Source organism: Trichoderma asperellum, chromosome 5 (assembly GCF_020647865.1).
Source record: "Trichoderma asperellum chromosome 5, complete sequence".
Lineage (NCBI taxonomy): Eukaryota > Fungi > Ascomycota > Sordariomycetes > Hypocreales > Hypocreaceae > Trichoderma > Trichoderma asperellum.
In genome coordinates this window covers 3342250-3361475 of record NC_089419.1, presented here as the reverse complement: position 1 = coordinate 3361475, position 19226 = coordinate 3342250, and the positions used below count along the sequence as shown (strand labels likewise).

Genomic DNA, 19226 nt, shown 5'->3' with positions numbered 1-19226 from the left:
TTCATGTCCGAAATCCTTCGCCAGGATAGCGTTGAAACCAGCATTATCGTGCGCCTTTACGTGTGAATTCAACCATTGCCATTACTGTTATTTTATTCATTTTGGTATTCACTTGCGGCGTATGTTTATATAGAATTACTCGTTTTGAAAAACAAGTTGCAACATCTGCTTATTCACCTATAGACTCATGCTTTGTACAGTATGGCCGTGTTATTTCACTTCTGCCAGACGGAGTTAGGAGCTAAATAATCCGGGCTGCGAGCATTACGTGATCCATCCTACGGGGTAAAGCTGCAGACCGTCCAAAAGGCTTCGGCTGGGCTTTGACCTTTTGAAATCGACTTCTAATAGGGTAGATGCAAAATGTCTACCCCTGCGAAACCTCAAAACGTGTGCAAAGGGTGCAGGTCAAGAAAGAAGAGATGCGATGTGAGATGAACTAAGACAGACTCGTTGGCCTGCTTACCTAATGCTTCATAGGGTAATCGACCGTCTTGCTCATCGTGCACCGTGAGAGGTGAGCTCTGCTACTATGAAAGGAGTAACAGGCGGAATCTTTGTCGTGATCGAGTTTCTGGCCATGTAAATGGAGGGACTACCAGAAACCCCGCCCTCCAAGACTGGACTTCATGGCCGGTGGACGAGGTCGACGCGTTACTAGGATTGGAGCCCACTGAAACTATCCCATCATTTATGGCTGGGCCTCAGTTGGAGGATTCTTACGAGTGGATAATGCCCAACAATGAGCTGTTAGGGACTGCTATTCAAGCTTCTTGTCCTGGCATTAATCAGACCCTCGCCATACCTCAAAATACTGGTTCACCAACGCTACCCACGCCTCTAAAGGCACCGCCAGAACTACCAGAGCTGCCCCAGCTACTGCAGTTGATCGACTTGTTCTTTGAGAAGTTCTATCGCTACATACCCATAATCCACCGACAAACCTTGATGTCTGCCATTGAGTCTCAAGGTCCCCAGGGAGTACCGCCGGTCTTGTTATTCGCCATCATCGCAGTTTCAACCAGTGGCCATCCCGACTCCCGGATCCGACAATCTCAGAGAATCTGGTACGAAGAGGCAAAGAACCGGGTTTCAAAAGATATACAACTGTCGCACCATGTTCTGCAAACCTTGCAGGCTGCAGTCCTGGTGGTCTATCTAGGGCTTGCACTTGTGGATTATTCGCCTTGTATTGTGGTTCTTGGCGAGGCTTGGAGAAAAACTGTTGCTATTGGCCACAGCTATGGCGATAGTTTGAGAAAGATGATTGTAGAATCGCTAGGTACCCAAGAAAAAGCGACGTGGATAGAGAGAGAGGAGACTATACGAATCTCATGGATGCTGTTTATCATGGATCGAGCCATGTGTTTTCCGATCGGACTGATGCATGCAATAGACGACCGGAGGATGACGATTGAGCTTCCAATGTCGGAGCATGACTTTCAAAGCGTCAATGAACCCGTTTCTAAACATACCAGCCGCTTTACACATAACCTAAGTAAACTGATCTCAACCGTTCGAGAAAACAACTTGCAGGGCGCGGCAAATCAACTGCAGTATATCATTCTGATATATACCTTTATAGGGCGCATAAGCGAAGCGCTTGACTTTGCCGACGATGAAGAAGAGCGTAAAGAGCGAATAGAATCGCTTTGCAGTGATCTTATTAAAATTCGCCTGATGCTTCCGCGCTCTGCTACAGAGCTTTCATTTGCCAGTTATGACGAATTTACACAGGTTCTTTGGCTGAATATGGCCTTGAATACCTGCACTATCCTTTTACACCAGAGGCCTCTTAACGAAGGCGAGTCCCTCGACGATGCTGGAACGGAATTAGCTATAAATTGGCCACACTGCGTCGCGGCCGCTCGAGCCTCAATAGCTGTCCTTCGAGATGCTTCTCGCGTATCCATAGATTTCGTGGGCAATGCACATATTCCATGCCTGCTCTTCCCCAGCTGCAGGATTCTGACGAATGAATACTTTTGCCCCTCGAAGCGCCAGAGAGAAGCTAGAGGCGCAGACGGTGTCCAGCCACCCATGGGTCGCGATCCCAAGGTGCGAGAGGACCTAGAAGTTATTGCTTCGGCGTATGCGAGAATGAAGGAGGAGTGGCCCGCTCTGGGTAAAAAGTTTGGTAAAGGAATGTACTTTTATCTGCATCAAGGAGCAGAATTTGCGCGAAAGTCAAAGGTTGCCGGCGTTCGAAGTCTAGTTGGAGTATGCGACAACTGGGGGACTATTCCTGATGACTATAAGCTGGATATTCCAACCTGAGTAAAGTGACAAGAAAAGAATTCTTGATGGATTGAATTGGGGAAATTTTCAATTTGAATACCAAGGAATGGATAATGGGATAAACATTAGGACAGCATCATTTCTTATACGGCCTTTAATTCTATAACACTAAATATCATTCCGCCATGCTGTTCGCTCTTTATCGCGGCTTGACCGTCTCACAAGACAAGGGGCCTGCTATCACCAACAAGACGACCTCCATCAGTCTTAATAATTGCTCCAGTAGCAAAAGAGTCCTTCATAGAGTAGATGTAAGCCTCTGCCGCTTCCTCAGGCGTCGCGACGGTGCTAGTAATGACCTCCTCTCTAAACTTCTGCAATATCGGCTCGAGTTGCTCCGGAGGAAACATTCCAAACAGTTCGGTATGAATGGCACCTAGCATGACGCTGTTGCATCTCACAGGCCGGAGGTCGACGGCGAGCCCACGAGTCAGACCTTCGCCGGCGCCTCCTCCAGCGGCAACGATGGACCAGTTGGGCAGTGGGCGATGAGTGTTTGTTCCTCCCGTCAGGGTGAGCGAGCTTTGGACCCTGGAGTTGATGTACTTTGACAAGTGTTTTGCAATGATGATGGCGCCTGTGTTGCGAACCTGGAAAGAGGCGTGGATGTCCTGGACTGTCACATGGGCAAGACCAGGAGCGCGAAGAGCATCTCCCGCCGTGAAGACGACATGGTCGAGTTTTCCGTCTTTAGTGGCGAATTCGAAGAGCTCGACAACGTTTTCATCAATCTTTTCGATGTTTGCAAGATCGCACGTCTTGGCCGATATCAGCTTGCTGGCGTCTCCGAGGTTGGCCGCCTTGATGTGCTCTCGTAGACGGGCAAGGGCGCCGTCCAACTTGGTCTGGTTGGAACTGCTGATGATGACTTGAGCGCCGTGCTCGAGGGCTGCTTCGGCAACGCAGAAGCCTACACCGGAAGAGCCGCCAACGACGAGGACGCGATGGCCCTGGAGCTTGTTGGTGTACTTGAGAGCAGACATTGTGGTGAGGGCTGGTGTATTTTTTGAACTTGATGGGACTTGTAGTGACTCAATGTTTTATATCGAAAGAAGAGTGTATTTATTGATGAGAATATCAGCTTTACAATGACCGGGTGTTTTCTCCCTCTATATACTTTTTCTTAACTGTAGGAATCTATATATTCGATGCTGCTTCATACGTGCAATGGGTGGAAATGGCATCGGCGCTTTGGTCTTAGCGGCGGCGACGGACCGTTAGCGTCGCCGCTCGAATCCCTGATCGGCGCCGAGTGATCCACCTGATTGGATGTTGACTTATTATGTAGGAACGGGAAATATTTGTGTGAGTGTATGCATGTGCGAGATGAGTAGAAAGGTAAGTGGCTTTATTTGAGGTGTATTGCTTGTGCTGTTAGTAAGATTGACAGCTGTTGAGAAAAATGGGAAAATGAGTTTGGCTGCACATCTTTTTTTTTTCTTTCAAGCATATGAAAACTGCAGCTGTTGACAGCCAGCTTGTCCTAGTTGACCGATGAAGCCACACTAAACGACGAGGACAAATGGTTACCTTCCGTTTACAGGTGGTCATATTTATGAATTAAGAATCATCAGTGTAAATCACTATTGCCTTTGTTAACGCCTTCATGAGCAACCTGACGGCCTACCTACATTTACTTTGCTGAGGCCGCAGCCCTATAAGCAGGGATCTGGCTAAACGAATGGCCCTTTTCCCCATAGGGGGTCTCGCTGCCACCAAGTTATAATTGATTATATTGGGACTGCTGAACAGTAGTTTGAAGGTGGTTCATTCGCTTCCGTGAATAACTTGAAAATCACTCGGGACGCATCAGCAAGGCGCTTGGCGTTATCTGACAATGAAACAGATGTAGCTTTTGAAATCGGAAACCCCAAGTCTCTGGTTAAACTCTGGAAGGACCAGTCTTCTACTTGAGTGGCATTCTCTGCTCTTTCAGGTGAAGAGGAAAAGCGCAGATGCTGAATGTTTTAAGCTGGAAATATATACCTATAATAGGTAATATTGTTATATCTTGAACTTTATAAGTGCGGTACGCGATTAATTCCTGAATATCAAGTCAAGATTATGTTTTAATGCTTTCCAAATTCAATTGCAGCTGGGCATCCTTTGTAGTCTTAATATACACGTATTTCTAGTTCCTTCATATGAAGCTGACATTTTGCTGAGCAAGGTTCAACGGCAAATACCAGCTGCCACAGCTAATAGTGCGCATTACCGTCCCTAGTGCTCAAAAACCCTCCGATGTAAGCCTACTGTAGCACTATTTCTCTAATCTATTTCGAAACGAAGATGTGTGAATCTCTTTGGGCTTTTCCCCGCAACGAAAGCTAAGGCTTGATGGTACAAGTGGCGATTGTCGTGGTTCATCGAGATCGTACAAGTCTTTTGCAGCATTTCAACCGAGGAAGTTGAGAAAGTCTGGTGCCATACCTATATCTTGGCAACTCTGAGCCGAAAATCTGTTTTCTAACCGACAGCGGTTATGTAACGATGGTAATGTCGGCTTTGACCCTTGTTGCGCTCACCAATGCCCGTGCGAGATCAATAATTCGAGTAACGGAAATTGCTGGTTTCACAATATAAGACTATTGACAAGAATCCCGAGATCCCTGTCGTTCTGGCAAAGGTAACCAGGGATACTGATTACCATCCGAAAACCCGGCATTCCGGTAAGACAGCACTAGAGAACTTGCTAACATGGTGTATCAAGGATAAGAGGCTCTGTTGACTGTTTTTTCGACTTGTTAGTTGCTTAATTATAAGGTTGACCCATCACTTCTTTAGCTGAAAGGGGCCTGGGATAGGCTAATTGATAGGGTCTCACCAGTACCCTTTGGATGTCACCAATAGCATACTTGTACAGTAACGATTCTTGGAACATATTAGGCACCATTTCCAGCAACAATTAAAAAGTTGTTAGTTCTCACGCTGGCATTATCATTTAGAATACTAAAGCCCGATTAGACGTCTTCGGAGCGTTGTTAGTGGTATTCAGCCAAGCCTCCTAAGCGCTAACTGTGAAGACGGGATTAACATGAAACTCTCTTCGTGAGTTGTTCGGGTTGATGGCAGCTACGGAATTAGCATATATACAGCAAGCCACCAACAGAGATTTAAGATAATTTACTTCTTTCCAGTGTTGATTCGTCTTCTTTTTGATAAATTTGTTGTTTTTGCTGAGTATCCGGACGAGCGACACCATGAGTGTCCAAACGAAACCCTCCAATGAGAAAGTCATTCCCCTTTCCGCGAAAGACCAATGGCGGCCCATTAGCAACATCCGCTCTCTAGCTTTTATTGTCGTCCGTGACATCCTCGATGGAGAACTCATGAAAGAATCTCTGGACAAGTTGATCACAGAGCATATCCCTCTTCTAAGCTCGCGAATAAAACCCAGCGGAACAGACGGCTGGCTCCAATACCATCTAACGTCTCCCTTGCCCGACAATTATGACATATTTGGCTGGTCTGTTAGCAATGTTGGGACAACCATCGGAGAATCAAAGCTTGTACCAGAACAAAACTCCCAAAGGGGCATCGCCATCCTTCCAGATGTGACAGTCTTAGAATCGTGCTGGACACCCACCGACTGGCCCATTCTCCGCAACCAAGACAAGCCAGAAACGCCGCTCTTGCTGGTTCATCTCACATACTACACCGATGCCACAATAGTTGCTGTTAGCTTGCCGCACTGCGTGAGCGATCAATTGGGTCTTGGTAGTGTCATCAGCTCCTGGACAGACCTCATGCAAAACAAAGAACTTGTGCCATTTATTGACCTTCCAGAGGGTGCTCTCGAGGGTGACAAAACAATGTCCAAAAAAGAATTGCATAAGAAATACGAATTTCGGCTCAAGACAAAGGCAGACCGGGTGGGAGTTGTGATGGGGATTATTCCAGAGCTAGTAACCCGCTCGAAAGAGACGAGATGCACTCTTTATTTCCCTGTGGAAGTGATTAATGGGATACGTGATCGATGGCAGAATGAGATACAGGCAAAATTCGGCACTGAGGCAGTGACTATTACAAATGGAGATGCGATTGCTGGAATTGTTATCAAGGTATATATATATATATATATATATATGCTCCTTCTTCGTTTCCCGATACACCACGATAATCTTATGCTAATTACTATTGGCAACTTAGTTCGCCAACCTGCATCGCAAACATCCCAAGAAACAACTCTTTACAAGCGCAGTAAACGGTAAATTTAGTTTCATCACCTGACTGCAATCACATCTACATGGCTAAAACGTCTTCCCAGTCCGCGGATCTCACCCTTCCCTCCCCAAATCCCACAAATATCTACACAACGCCCTCGTCTTCGCCCCTACCCACGCAGCCATCAGCCGGTCCAAGCCACCAGCCTCCGAGATTGCATACAGAACCCGGCTCGCGATAGTGCAGAGCTTGCAGCCGGCCAACATGGAGCGCGGCCTCGCAGTGGCGCGGGAGCTCTACCTGCACAACATCCTGATGCACATCTGCGAGCCGTGGGAGTTTAGCTATGGCGTGACGAACTGGTGCAATGCGTGGCATGGGATTGACTTTTCTGCTGCTAGCATTAGGAGAGCTGAGCAAGGTGTTGAAAAGATGGAGGAGGGCGATGGAGCTGTTCCAGCGCCGCTTGTGTTTGGGCATGCACTTGAGAGGAATCATCCAAATCGATGTAGGTGGTCGGTTTTCATTCCAACCATTATTTATATGACTAGTACTAATTATTCTGACTTTACGACTATTAGTGAGCGCGACAATCATGTCAAAGGGCGAGGGAGGGTACTGGGTCGACTTTGCAGCACCGAATAAAGGCATGGAGGCTATAAAAGCCCTTTTAAGGAACGATCACAACTTGGAGACGATATGATGTTGTTTGTGCATGCGAGATGGTTGCCTAAATTTGAGTCTGGGGCTTTGTCTTGATAAAAAGTTTCCGTATTGTTGGCTGCCTTGGGTATCATATGCGCAGGGGAGGTGTAGAGTAATGGCGACACTCTCATGACATGCCCCTTGTTGAAAAGATGCTGTTAGATTTTCACGCGTCGGACATCAAAACTGAGGGTATAAAATAAATTGTGCGATGTTTGTGTGTTATTGGTATCGTATAAAAGAACGCTATAACAATTCCCAAGTCCTCAGTAGACGCAACCTCTGCCAGTGGGCAGTGTGAAACTAGAATAGAACAATAGACCCAAACCAATGCAGCTCGCTCCCAGCCATGCAGTGATAAAACAAATCCCGTAATTTCCCAAGCTTGCCAAAAAAAAAAAAAAAAAGAACAAAAAGAGAAAAGACTTCCAACGCCCTAGCCAATGCGAAGAAAAAAAAAGCGCAACTCCACTACCAGCCCTCGCCAAACATCATCATCTGGGAGGCCTCCTCCAGCCTATCCAAGCCCTTCTTGATCGTCCTCGTCATGTTGGATATCTTCTCATACTCAAACAGATTAAAGTGGTGTCCGTCAACATCATAGACATGGCTAAACATCTCCTCGTCGTAATCGCCCCAGCCGAGCAGAGGATCATCTCTGTTTAGATCCAGGCCGACAGTGCGGCCTTCCTTTGCCGGCACGTAGTTTTTCGCGCGCAGTAGAACCACTTTTGGTCGGCGGTCGTAGAGTCTGCCTGACCACTGGGGAAGACGCCACTGCCGGACCATACGCACAGCCTCTGCCATGCAGTTCTTGGAGCGAATCTTGTTCATGATGGCCTCCTCTTCGTCGGTTGACGACTCATCCTCCGATGAGCCATCTCTTGAAGCGTCATCGGTCAAGACATCATCTGGCAGCGATTCGTCATCGCTGGACACGTCGTCATCACAAATCATCCCGCGTGCAGAAACATCAGGGAATCTAACGCCGGAGAACCTGTTTGCCATAGGCACTCCAAATGTGGGAGCAAGAGGGGCCGAGCGTGCAGGCAGAGACCCTGACCCGCCAGGAAAGACGCTGTCGATCATGAGGATGCCCGAGACCCTCACGACGTCGTCCATCGCCAGCTGTCGCGCAATCTCCATGCTGAGCAGGCCGCCCAAGCTCCAGCCGCCCAGGAAGATGCTTGTGCTGCCGTCCATATTCCTCTTCTTGGCAGGGAAATCCTTGTCCTGCACCGTCTTTCGGATCCATGACGCGTATAAAAAGGCCATCTCGGAGATGCCGCCCTCGAAGACCTGGCCGGAGTAGTAGTAGGGGTTGCGGATGCCATAGGTGTAGCGGCCCAGGATCTCCAGGAATTGGTAGGCCAAGGTGGTGCCGCTGCCGTCGTGGATCAGGAAGATGGGAGTGTTGTAGGTGGGCATATTTGGCTGAGCCCAGTTCTCAGGCTGGATGAGCTGGAGGCTTGGAGACCGCATTGTGAGTGGCTGGCGATGTGACGGGTGGCTTGTTCTCTGCGGCGCGTCGTGTAAGGTCGGTGATTCAGCGCCGAAGCTGCGTTTGCTTGCGTATAACATGGCTCGACGAAGTAGCAGGTTGTCGGAGAGAATAACAATAAATAGAAAAGAGAAGAGAACCAAGTAACCCCGTCCAGCTGGAAGCTTCGGGATACAAGGGATCGTTATTTAGCTGCAAACGTTCCCGCGGGTTCCCCAAGCTCTCCAGCAATTAGCTTCGCTTATCAGTGGAGCTCCGCCCTGACGTTGTTGGGGTGAAAAAAAAAAGTTACTCGAAGCGACTACCCAACGGATTTCTCATTCGCCCATTGGACTTTTAGGCCGGGGAAAAGGATCAACAACCACGGTCTAAGCGAATAAGTTGCCCAAAGGCGGAGAGATATGGTGAAATTCTTAAGTAAATATCTGGGGAATTAGATTCCAGATGCGAGGAGAAGAAATCAGAACCTGGCAGTCGATGATTTCATAGCCGTCTGGATCGGTGATAACAATTATGTCAAACTCTAAGCCGCGATGCTTTTTGTTGGGCCCACTGCCGCGTTACGATTTCGGCATGCAAGATGAGCTTCCTTCTCCGCACACACAGGCCGATAAGATCGATCAGGCCCAAGAGAGGGGAGAAACACGATCAAGGGAGAATGAGGGCATATATAGGTATATCGAGAGATGCCAACCAAGGCCTGGGCCGGGAGGAGCATTCCGCCCATCTCTGACAAATGACCGCAGAGGGCCAGGGATCGGGCTGACGGAGGAGTGCTTTGCCTGTCTCTGATGGACGCTCAGGGATCCGGCTGACGGGACTCCATGTGCCATTGGCACGCCGAGGATGGAATGGCAGGGAGGGAATGACCCGTGCACGAATCTGCAGATGGCCAGAGGGGCCTGTACGAACGAGGCCGGGCCGGGATATGAGTCGACGAGCCTGCTGTCTGCTGTCTGCACGAGAGGAACGTGTAAGTGAGTGAATCTCTATCGCACGCAATCGGTCCTTTGCGGATCCTCTTCACGCAGCCAAACAGCCACGTCTACACGTCGGGCTTGCTGCTAGCGCTGCACCTCTTTACTTCATGACGCCTTGTGCTGCTCCTGCGTGGATGATGGTGGATGTTGATAGGGATTGTATTGCACCTTTGCAGAGGTTGTCACCTCTTCGAATCCGCATGCATAACATTGGCCAAGGTGCCATTATACAATGGAATGTAATTCGCCCAACAAAATCCGGGTGGGCCCCGAGACATGCCGCTCTGCAGCGGTGGAGTCCGCACTACTGATGCAGGATTCTGGAATGCTCGTGGCTGGAAGCGGAATAGCGCACGTAAATAGATGCATACCCGGGCAACTGCACTCGGAGGGTTGTCATTGTCAGCCACTCAACCCTCCGAATACATTCTGTGCCTGGCAATTTCGGCGCTTACCAAGTGTACCTATTCTTTGCTGCTGTGAGAAGTCTCCGATGAGCATCTCGTATATACATGCCACGATCATCTGCTTTATTTAGTAGTTGAGTTTCCCCAGTTTACGGGGTACAAGCAAGGATTAGCATTCAGTACCTTGCTGTATGAAATAATAGAGCATGCTTGTAATCCTTTAGAGGAAAAGAACAAGTCCTTCAAAAAGGCACAAATAGTGAATATCGTGTTTTACAACTCTGTTATAGGTGGCTACCTGAAATAGGCCCTTCTGGTGGTCTCAAAGAGTTATCAAGCATACCATCCTGTGTTTGCAAGGCGCCAGCTGACCCTAATGTGTCCAAATCCATGAGCCCATTTGCAAGAAGGCTGGTAAAACAGGTAACTGTACATGTGGCAGAATGTACGGAAATAACAATTTGGATTCTTGTATGATGTAGAACGGCCGTGACACATGCAAATTTGAATTCCATTACGTACTTTACTTGGGTATGGAGTAGTAGGGCCATTACGCTGTGCTACATACGGGGATTTGGAATCCGTATTACCTGCTATTGCATACCTAATAATACAGAAGTCTGAAGTACTAGTGTTGGAGGTATCAGTCTTCCCGGAGTGCCATGTATTAGGATTAGAGGCCACACTACCCCGAGTGTCGGGCATTAGGAGTCGGGCATTGGGAATAGAGGCATCAGGAGTCGGGCATTAGGAACAGAGGCATCAGGCTTCCCCGGAGTGTCATGCACCAGGATGAGAGACATCGCCGTTTCAAGAAAGAAATCTATAGTGCTATTCTTTGGCTGCGGAGAGGCGTATTTCTGCCGTCCTTCTGAAAATCCATCTTGGCTCTGGCTTCGGCGTCGCCGCGGGGAACACCCCGGATCATCTTCATTTGGTCAACGGCAGGACAAGGTAGGTATTTGTCTGAATAGAGGAAAGGCACACAAGTGTCTGCAGTAGTGCTGCTAGGTACCTAGCACTTTGCACTACGTGACACATGGTTTGCACGCCTCGCCCATCCACGTTGAACCGCTGCCACTGCTACGGCGGGAGAAGATCATGTAATGCAGGTACTTGATCACGCCGGGCTAACTTTACTTGCCTAAACTGGCAATCTTCGTCCCGCTATCGCCTCTCTAAACTGCTGCCTGTATCTGATTCCGCCGCCAGATATCCTTGCAGCTTCCACAGTAAGAGATGCAGTTTCATCATGCTCGTGCTCGCCCACTGCTTAAGCACGAATATCTCTCCCTCTCGAAACACCTCAGCCGAGTCTCTTAGCCGCTGCAGCTCTTCGTCGCCGAGGAGGTATCGTAGGTTGTGTACCACCATCTTCCTTCCATATCGGGCCCCTTCCACGTCTAGTGTAGCGTATTGTTTCGGACCATCACTTTTCTCTGGCAGCCAAATAACGCAACCCCGCATTCTGACTCCTTCGACATCCTTCCAACTGATACAAGGTTGGATGAATCTGTCCTTGGGCCCGTGTGGTCGATTGCCGCGAACAATCAGCGCATCTACTACGTATTTGCGCATCATCCCCAGCAGCAAACTCCCCATATCTTCTCTCCATACCGCATCTCTATTATCCGGAGCTACGGCCATGCCGGTTCGGATCGCTGACAAAAGGGCGAGATATTTTTTGTTTGGTCCGCCAATCATATCAACCAGCGACTTGCGACTCAGCGTGTAACTTGTTATTGGCGACCTCCGTGGCCGGGCCGGGCCCGTTATGGTATCGTTCGAGGCTGGTGCAGATGCTGACACGAGTCCAGCCGCAGCCGCAGCAGCTCTGTCGCGTCCGCCATTCCTGTCGGCTTGTGGCTCGTCTGGTCGCTTCGTAGGCAGAACATGTTCAAAGGCCAGCGGGCCGGGAGCCCACCATGCAGCACCTGTTTCCGGGTGTCTTATCATCTCAAAGTCCTGTAAGAAATACCGCGGCAGGCTGGTGGCGCTGTTTGGACATCTGCGGATCGGCGTAGCAAGAGCCTGTGCTGTTTCCCAATTAGCTTGTCTCCATTAGATACGCCGTGGCTCAAAGCTTGCTGTACCAAAGGGATTGTTTGCGAGCTTTCGTCGAAATCTGCCTAGTGGTGGACCAGGAGCAGACTTTGCAGTCTTTCGCCTGGCTTGCATCCATGCTGGATCAAATATGGGTGAGATGGGAAGATCTCCTGCGGCAGTAGAGACCGTCTTCGCCTCAGGATTGATTTTTAGTGATTTGCCGTCCGCATCGTGTCCAAGCCCAGCTTCGACCTTCTGTGCAAGGGCCTCTCGTGTCAAAGACGCCTTATCGTAGGAGTGCCATCTTTGGCCCAGATGCGGATTCAAAGCCCCAAGGCTGCTCGGGCGGAGCGCAGTACATCGTTTCATCGCCTGGCAGCCGATTTCCAAAGAATCATGTTGTGTATTGTGTGGTGTTTAAGTGACAGATGTTGCATGCAACCAATTTTCGATGACGCGCGATAGCGATAAGCTTTAGTACCAGGGTATTACCGATGCTTAAGCTGTCACCACCTCTAAGCTCCAAGCTTCTCTCTGCTCAAGACATCAGCCCATTTACCAAACATGCTACGATCCAGATTGCTACCAGCCCTACGGGCACTGCCAATGCGACATGCCAGATCCTTTGGTTTCTCCAGCACTGCTACTCCTGCCAACAGTGCGCCGTCAATGAACATCCCAATGCCGTATATCGAGGAGACATCAGTAAGCGGCGGCATCAGCTCTGGCGCCATGGCAATTGGCTAAAAAGGAACAGGCAACTGGCAGAAAAACATGTACGCTGCATCTTTCATTTTGCGCCGGATGAGTAGGGAACTTACATCTTCGAGGGGACATCTTTTCAAAGCTACTACAGGTTTGGCCATGTCCATCCATCACAAGCTTCTACAGACACAAGGACTGACGTGCGTAGCAACGAATAATATGTCTAAACGGCGAAATCGACGACTACATGTCAGCCTCTATAGTGGCACAGCTTCTATGGCTAGAATCAGACTCCCCGGAGAAGCCGATTACGATGTACATTAATTCACCGGGTGGCTCTGTCACGTCAGGTGCGTTTCCTCCCCTCCGCAGTACGGCCATCAAAGTTCACAGTGGCCTTAGGCATGGCGATATATGATACGATGTCTTATATCAAGTCTCCCGTCGCAACTGTATGTGTCGGAGGTGCGGCGTCTATGGCAGCTATCCTGCTTGCTGGAGGTGCGCCAGGCAAGCGCTGTGCTCTTCCGCACAGCTCCATAATGATTCACCAGCCATTGGGCGGCACTAGAGGGCAGGCGTCGGATATTTTGATTTACGCAAACCAGATCCAAAGGATAAGAGAGCAGTCGAACCAAATCATGCAATATCATCTGAACAAGGCGAAGGGATTCGACAAGTATAGCCTAGAAGAGATTAACGATCTTATGGAGAGAGACAAATATCTAAGCGTGACAGAAGCATTGGAGCTCGGAGTCATTGACGAGATATTTTCAACGAGGAAAGATCAGGATCAGCCAAAGAAAGAGGAAGGAGAAGAGAAGAAATACTAATTACGCAAAGGTGATAATGTTTTACATGAAATTCCTTCTTAATGAGGTGAGAGCAACAGTGATTTTCGAGGAGAGCCTCTAGCATATCTGTATCCCAATTTTCAATGAATGCTGGTGTTAATCGAGACTGATTGCTCAAGCATTGGTGATGCTATTCCCATTATATGCAAACCACCATCTTTAAGATATCGGTTGATATTATGCCAATCTACCAACACCTACCTGTACGATATCAATCAGTGGTCTGCCTCGGTCGTCTCCTGCTGAGTAAGAAGTGAACTTTGAATGGCGATTTAAAATATTGTAATGTTCTCATGCTCTATCGCAAACAAAGATTCGTGCTAAACTACTATGTATCCTCTCCCGAGATCCTGCCATGCCGATATCGGCAGGCTTCAAATTGGGCATCTCCACAGACAGCTCTGCTCGAGTGGGACAGCGGTAGTAAGGCCGAAAGCGATTTTTTTGGAGGGTTTTTATATCAATTTGGCTCTCTTCTAAAAAAATTTATGTCATACGAAATACAAGCATCAAGGCTATAACAATAACTAGTGAAAAGCCCTTTGTGGTGTTCAGCGTGGCCCAGGAACGAGTTGGAGCGCACGAAAAGTTGGTTCCTGTAGGCGCACGAAACAGCCCACCATAGCACAGCGAGATGCAGCCACTAGAAATCTGGGCTGCTCCAAGTCTAGCAGGGGAGCATCTCCTCTAAAGTTCTGACCCAGCCAATAGAGTGGCGCCAATTACCTGCTGGCAGACGCTCGCTGCCAGTTCCAGCTCCAGTGCGGGGCAACTTTTTTCCCACATGCCATCACTTTAGTGAGAGCTTCCCGCGCGAGCTGTCCGGATCACAGGGAAGATCACAGGGACAGAGACCTAAAAATCGGAGACTCACGTCAGCCATTGCGGTCCGGCCACTTGGACATCAATTTGGCGTCGAGTCATACCAATTCGCCAACTCTATCCTGCTTCCTATTTTCTGGAAAAGCAGCAGCATCGCGGCGCAGAGATTGGCGCGCGAGAGTTTGGGATATTTATTGGGCTTGGGAATAGGTACGTACATACGTCTGGCAGCTCGCCCAAGGCATTGTTGATTTTTGCACACTTTCTTTGCTCCCTCTTCGTGTCACGATACATTGGTGTTGGGGAGCTGCCATTCTCTTTGTCCAATTCACCAGGAGAGTTTTGCAAAGTTGCTTCGTTCAATGCCAAATACAACCATCGCTAGGCTGTCAGCAGGCGTCTAACTCTTGCTCCGATAATAGGACCAATCGTCGCTCCCTGCAGTTGTCACGATGCTCGCCAGATCGATGCTCAAGAACCCATCAAGGGCTTTCAATGCCCTGTCAAGGGCCAGCACCCTCTCTACGAGGAATCAAGCGTAAGTAAACCCCCAAGCACAGGAGCCAATGCAAATTAGCCAGGCGCATCCGCTAACAATCCGCCGTGCTCATACAGTCGCCTCCTCTCGACTTCATCAGCCCGATATGCGGACGAGAAACTCAACAAGGTCTCCGCAAACATCACACAGCCTAAGTCTCAGGGCGCTTCCCAGGCTATGCTGTACGCCACTGGCCTCACAGACGCCGATTTGAGCAAGGCGCAGGTCGGTATCTCCTCCGTTTGGTACGAGGGAAACCCTTGCAATATGCACCTGATGGACCTCTCTGCTCTTGTCAGGGAGTCAGTGGCCAAAGCCGGACTTGTGCCCTACAGATTCAACACCATTGGTGTCAGTGATGGTATTTCTATGGGCACTACTGGCATGCGATACTCGCTGCAGAGCAGAGAAATCATTGCCGACAGTATCGAGACTGTCATGAATGGACAGTGGTACGACGCAAATGTCAGCTTGCCTGGATGTGACAAGAACATGCCTGGAGTTGTAATGGCCATGGGCCGTGTCAACCGACCCAGCATCATGGTCTACGGTGGTACCATCAAGCCCGGCTGCACAAAATCTGGTGAATCCATCGATATTGTATCTGCCTTCCAAGCTTATGGCCAATACATCTCTGGAGAAATCACCGAGGACCAGCGATATGACATCATCCGTCACGCCTGCCCCGGCAGCGGTGCCTGTGGTGGCATGTACACTGCCAACACCATGGCGACAGCTATTGAAACCATGGGCTTGACTCTACCAGGCAGCAGCAGCAGTCCTGCTGAGAGCCCCTTGAAGAAGGCTGAGTGTGAAAGCGTTGGTGATGCTATCCGGAACCTCTTGAAGGAAGATATCCGACCACGCGATATCTTAACGCGACAGGCCTTTGAGAATGCCATGATTGTTACCACTATTCTCGGTGGAAGCACCAATGCCGTTCTGCACTTGATTGCTATTGCTGACTCTGTTGGCGTTAAGTTGACCATTGATGACTTCCAGGCCGTCTCTGACCGTATGCCCTTCCTTGCCGATCTGAAGCCTTCCGGCAAGTATGTCATGGCCGATATGCACAAGATTGGTGGTACCCCTGGCCTTCTCAAGTACCTCATCAAGGAGGGCCTCATTGATGGCTCTGGTGTCACCGTGACTGGAAAGACCATGAAGCAGAACGTTGAGAGCGCTCCCGATTTCCCTGCTGACCAGGAGATTATTCGGCCTCTCACCAACCCTATCAAGCCTACTGGTCACATCCAGATTCTGCGTGGCTCTTTGGCCCCTGGCGGCTGTGTCGGAAAGATCACTGGCAAGGAAGGCCTTCGATTCGTCGGCAAAGCTCGTGCCTATGATTCCGAGCCTGACTTTATTGCCAGCCTAGAACGGGGCGAGATCAAAAAGGGCGAGAAGACTGTCGTCATTATCCGCTATGACGGCCCCAAGGGTGGCCCTGGCATGCCTGAGATGTTGAAGCCCTCTTCAGCCATCATGGGCGCTGGCCTGGGCAAGGATGTCGCTTTACTGACTGATGGACGATTCTCTGGTGGCTCTCACGGCTTCATCATTGGACATATTGTTCCTGAGGCTATAGAGGGCGGCCCCATTGCTCTTGTCAAAGACGGTGACACAATTACTATTGACGCTGAGCAGCGCATCATCGACTTAGAGATTTCCGAGGCTGAGATGGAGAAGCGAAGAAAGGAGTGGAAGCGCCCCGAGCCGAGATATACCAAGGGAACGTTGGCCAAGTATGCTAGAGTGGTTAGCGATGCTAGCACAGGATGTGTTACGGATGGTCCAATTGCGTAAAGCAGGAGAACCGAGAAATCAGAAGAAAAAAAGGCGGAATGTGTTGGGTATGATGTTTGGTTATTTGGATGCCTGAGGAGTTTTTGTCATGATATTTGGATGCATTGGATTGAGAGAGCCCAAAATAGTTTTCATTCATGAATGAGATGTCAAAATAATTGATACGTATTAAATGGGTAATGCTCATAGAAGTAGCAGATGATACTTTGTTTGCTATCCAAGATGGGTTGCTTCTTAAACAATACATGCAGCGGAAGACCATGAGACAGGCGCGACTTGAATGCGAATGAGATTTTGATGCTATGCTGCAGGCCGTTCCACAGCGCGATGTAAATACAATGTACAATGCCCTATTAGCCTACAAATGTTTGAACCATCCAAGTACAAGATGTTTTATGCCCTTTTCCCGCTCCATGCCTTCACAAATGCAGCCTTGTCATCCAGCGTCAAGCCTACCCTTTTGACTCTGCTCAATCTTGCCAGAGCCTCTCCAATCCAGTCCAGTAATTTCTGCTCTTCGCCAGTAAGGCCAGTGCTTGTTCCACCTCTGTAGGTCAAGTCTCCAGATCCACTGGCAGGGCTGTCGCCGTTGGTCTTCGCAGCAGCCTTATTCGTCTGGCCCTCAGCGATGCGCACGCGGATGCAGGTCGTGGGGCGAGAGAGCAAGGTCCAGAGAAAGCGCAACCACTGGCCCGGGATGGGAGTCGTGATATCGGAAGGCGTATAGCGGATGCTGACTGGGAAGATGTGGACGTCGGCGGGAGTTTGAAGAATGCTGGGGCTGAAAGGTAGGATCGCTTTGCCGTTGGTGGTGCCGCCTTCGGGGAACACGGCGATGACACGGTTTGGGAATTCTTTGACCAGATCCTTCAAATCGACCAGTTTGGCTCCTGCTGGGGGGCCGGTTGCCACTGGCGCAAGCGCCATCATGACGGCTGACAGCAATCCAATCCTTCTGACCTTGCGCTCTCTCGGGTACGAGACTGTAAAGACCGGGTCGAATATAGCCGCCAGGTAGATGGCATCAATCGGACTCGTGAAATTCGCAGCTATAATCGATCCGGGATGAGGCACCCTCTCGCGCGGCTGCTCAGACAACGTGCCGCGCTTCACGCCGTCGAGCTGGAGATCGATCCACCATATTCCCGGTATGGCCATGAGGCCCCATAATGCGATTTTGCGAAGGAAGACGGGGAGGATCGGCAGCGGGTGGAAGATGAGGAAGTAGGTGAAGGCGTAGGTGAGGAAGAAGGGCAGGCGGACGAGGAAGAGGAGGCTGTGGGTGAGAGTCGAGATGGCGGAGCTGGCGGACGTGACGGGGAGGAAGGGCGCGATGCCGGTTGCTTTTTGCGTATAAGTCAGTTATTGCTTGGTCTTATTGACTGTAGCGTGGGTATCCTGGGCAAAAGAATGAGAAGATAAAAAGGGAGGGAGGTTACCTCTATCACGATACTGGCTGTATTTCTCCATGATGGGTGCAGCTGAATGTTGTCCTTTGCTGGATCCTCTGAGATGTGCTTCGATTGTTGGTGTAGAAGAAGAAGAAGCGACTTTGTCTGGATGTGGATAAAAGACGTGGCGTTTCGCTATCGAGGCATTGAAGTTTTTGCCCAAAGCCGAAGAGGATGGAACCCTCTTCTCTCCTCTTCACTCAACAGAGAATACAAAGTAGAATCGCGTCGGGGAGAATAAAGAGGAGGGGGCAAGAGACAGCGAGGCTAGGTGGAGCATCGCCAGAGATGCGGTTTTGTGTGGGACGGAGAGCTACTTGGGTAGAGGTCTCCATAACCTGGGGCTGACCTGTGAAGGTTTGGAGGGGTGGGATTACATCAGCAGCGCTGCTTTTAGAGCTGGGAAGTAGTGGGGGGCCGCATTTTGCAGTGTCTTGGAAGAGACGACTTGGACGCTTTTGCCAGTTGCATGAATCAGAGAGTTTCATATGTGAAACACGCTGGCATTTAGTGGTATGGACTTCGTATTCAAATACCTATCTATCTGTAGTAGTGCAAGCTATTGAACACGGTGTCTGGTGAGGGCAGCTGACATGCGCTGCGATTGATACTTTGCCAGTACAATTTATGGGTGTTATCTCCAGAAATGATAATATCTCGAATTGTTGAATACAAAAAGTATATTGAATGATTTTGATAGGCTATATCTTTCTTTGGATATGCACATTATAAATCTATAGAAAGGGGGAGGCAAGCTGGCATGTGATAGTATTCATATACTGCTGTAGCATCTCTTTATAGCGGCGCTGGCACTAAGCCGCCTTGGCACCATCTACCCAGCTGAACCTTGTATTCAGTACATGTCTTTACTTCTGAGGTCGGCGAGTCGGAGACGTCATTGTCTTTTAGCATGTGAAATCAGCGGATATAATGTCAATTAGTGAGCTGT

The 19226-nt window shown here is 49.4% G+C and overlaps 8 protein-coding genes across 9 annotated transcripts; 4 read left to right on the top strand and 4 right to left on the bottom strand.

Annotated features, from left to right (window-relative positions):
- Nucleotides 1-343: 343 nt before the first annotated feature.
- TrAFT101_012054 (uncharacterized protein) lies at nt 344-2443 on the top strand. Its single transcript, XM_024910803.2, has 2 exons — nt 344-429; nt 481-2443. Exons 1-2 carry the CDS (start codon nt 364-366, stop codon nt 2275-2277), a joined length of 1863 nt encoding a protein of 620 aa, XP_024755591.1. The 5' UTR covers nt 344-363; the 3' UTR covers nt 2278-2443.
- Nucleotides 2444-2456: 13 nt separating this feature from the next.
- Nucleotides 2457-3281, bottom strand: TrAFT101_009239 (uncharacterized protein; the record flags this gene model as incomplete). The annotated part of the gene is made up of 1 exon (XM_024904538.2): nt 2457-3281. The coding sequence occupies one exon, from the start codon at nt 3279-3281 to the stop codon at nt 2457-2459; it is 825 nt and encodes a 274-aa protein (XP_024755592.2).
- A 2217-nt stretch (nt 3282-5498) lies between these two features.
- TrAFT101_009238 (uncharacterized protein) lies at nt 5499-7165 on the top strand (the record flags this gene model as incomplete). Its single annotated transcript, XM_066128590.1, has 4 exons — nt 5499-6314; nt 6448-6505; nt 6566-6970; nt 7044-7165. 4 exons carry the CDS (start codon nt 5499-5501, stop codon nt 7163-7165), a joined length of 1401 nt encoding a protein of 466 aa, XP_065984710.1.
- On the bottom strand, nt 7048-9817 carry TrAFT101_009237 (uncharacterized protein). The gene has a single exon (XM_066128589.1). The coding sequence runs from the start codon at nt 8746-8748 to the stop codon at nt 7639-7641; it is 1110 nt and encodes a 369-aa protein (XP_065984709.1). The 5' UTR covers nt 8749-9817; the 3' UTR covers nt 7048-7638.
- A 725-nt stretch (nt 9818-10542) lies between these two features.
- TrAFT101_009236 (uncharacterized protein) lies at nt 10543-12522 on the bottom strand. The gene is made up of 2 exons (XM_066128588.1): nt 12149-12522; nt 10543-12091 (listed from the first exon to the last, which is right to left on the bottom strand). The coding sequence occupies exons 1-2, from the start codon at nt 12468-12470 to the stop codon at nt 11223-11225; spliced, it is 1191 nt and encodes a 396-aa protein (XP_065984708.1). The 5' UTR covers nt 12471-12522; the 3' UTR covers nt 10543-11222.
- Nucleotides 12523-12588: 66 nt separating this feature from the next.
- Nucleotides 12589-13811, top strand: TrAFT101_009235 (uncharacterized protein). 2 transcript variants are annotated; one of them, XM_024908978.2, is made up of 5 exons: nt 12589-12806; nt 12859-12877; nt 12932-12957; nt 13015-13156; nt 13209-13811. In XM_024908978.2, exons 1-5 carry the CDS (start codon nt 12666-12668, stop codon nt 13637-13639), a joined length of 759 nt encoding a protein of 252 aa, XP_024755595.1. In that variant the 5' UTR covers nt 12589-12665; the 3' UTR covers nt 13640-13811. The 2 variants fall into 2 exon arrangements, with proteins under 2 accessions (XP_024755595.1, XP_065984707.1); XM_066128587.1 differs by having other exon boundaries at nt 12657-12877; nt 13015-13763.
- Nucleotides 13812-14460: 649 nt separating this feature from the next.
- TrAFT101_009234 (uncharacterized protein) lies at nt 14461-17112 on the top strand. Its single transcript, XM_024901341.2, has 3 exons — nt 14461-14692; nt 14868-15020; nt 15098-17112. Exons 2-3 carry the CDS (start codon nt 14935-14937, stop codon nt 16824-16826), a joined length of 1815 nt encoding a protein of 604 aa, XP_024755596.1. The 5' UTR covers nt 14461-14692; nt 14868-14934; the 3' UTR covers nt 16827-17112.
- TrAFT101_009233 (uncharacterized protein) lies at nt 16949-18598 on the bottom strand. The gene is made up of 2 exons (XM_024901335.2): nt 18266-18598; nt 16949-18169 (listed from the first exon to the last, which is right to left on the bottom strand). The coding sequence occupies exons 1-2, from the start codon at nt 18294-18296 to the stop codon at nt 17220-17222; spliced, it is 981 nt and encodes a 326-aa protein (XP_024755597.1). The 5' UTR covers nt 18297-18598; the 3' UTR covers nt 16949-17219.
- Nucleotides 18599-19226: the final 628 nt, after the last annotated feature.

Coding starts and splice junctions, on each gene's coding strand:
- TrAFT101_012054 (XM_024910803.2), top strand. CDS start 364: ATGTCTACCCCTGCGAAACCTCAAAACGTGTGCAAAGGGTGCAGGTCA. Junction 430..480: donor CAAGAAAGAAGAGATGCGAT/GTGAGATGAACT, acceptor AATGCTTCATAG/GGTAATCGACCGTCTTGCTC.
- TrAFT101_009237 (XM_066128589.1), bottom strand. CDS start 8,748: ATGTTATACGCAAGCAAACGCAGCTTCGGCGCTGAATCACCGACCTTA.
- TrAFT101_009236 (XM_066128588.1), bottom strand. CDS start 12,470: ATGAAACGATGTACTGCGCTCCGCCCGAGCAGCCTTGGGGCTTTGAAT. Junction 12,092..12,148: donor GCTCGCAAACAATCCCTTTG/GTACAGCAAGCT, acceptor ATTGGGAAACAG/CACAGGCTCTTGCTACGCCG.
- TrAFT101_009235 (XM_024908978.2), top strand. CDS start 12,666: ATGCTACGATCCAGATTGCTACCAGCCCTACGGGCACTGCCAATGCGA. Junction 12,958..13,014: donor TCTTTTCAAAGCTACTACAG/GTTTGGCCATGT, acceptor TGACGTGCGTAG/CAACGAATAATATGTCTAAA. Junction 13,157..13,208: donor GGGTGGCTCTGTCACGTCAG/GTGCGTTTCCTC, acceptor CAGTGGCCTTAG/GCATGGCGATATATGATACG.
- TrAFT101_009234 (XM_024901341.2), top strand. CDS start 14,935: ATGCTCGCCAGATCGATGCTCAAGAACCCATCAAGGGCTTTCAATGCC. Junction 15,021..15,097: donor CTCTCTACGAGGAATCAAGC/GTAAGTAAACCC, acceptor GTGCTCATACAG/TCGCCTCCTCTCGACTTCAT.
- TrAFT101_009233 (XM_024901335.2), bottom strand. CDS start 18,296: ATGGAGAAATACAGCCAGTATCGTGATAGAG. Junction 18,170..18,265: donor CAGCCAGTATCGTGATAGAG/GTAACCTCCCTC, acceptor ATACGCAAAAAG/CAACCGGCATCGCGCCCTTC.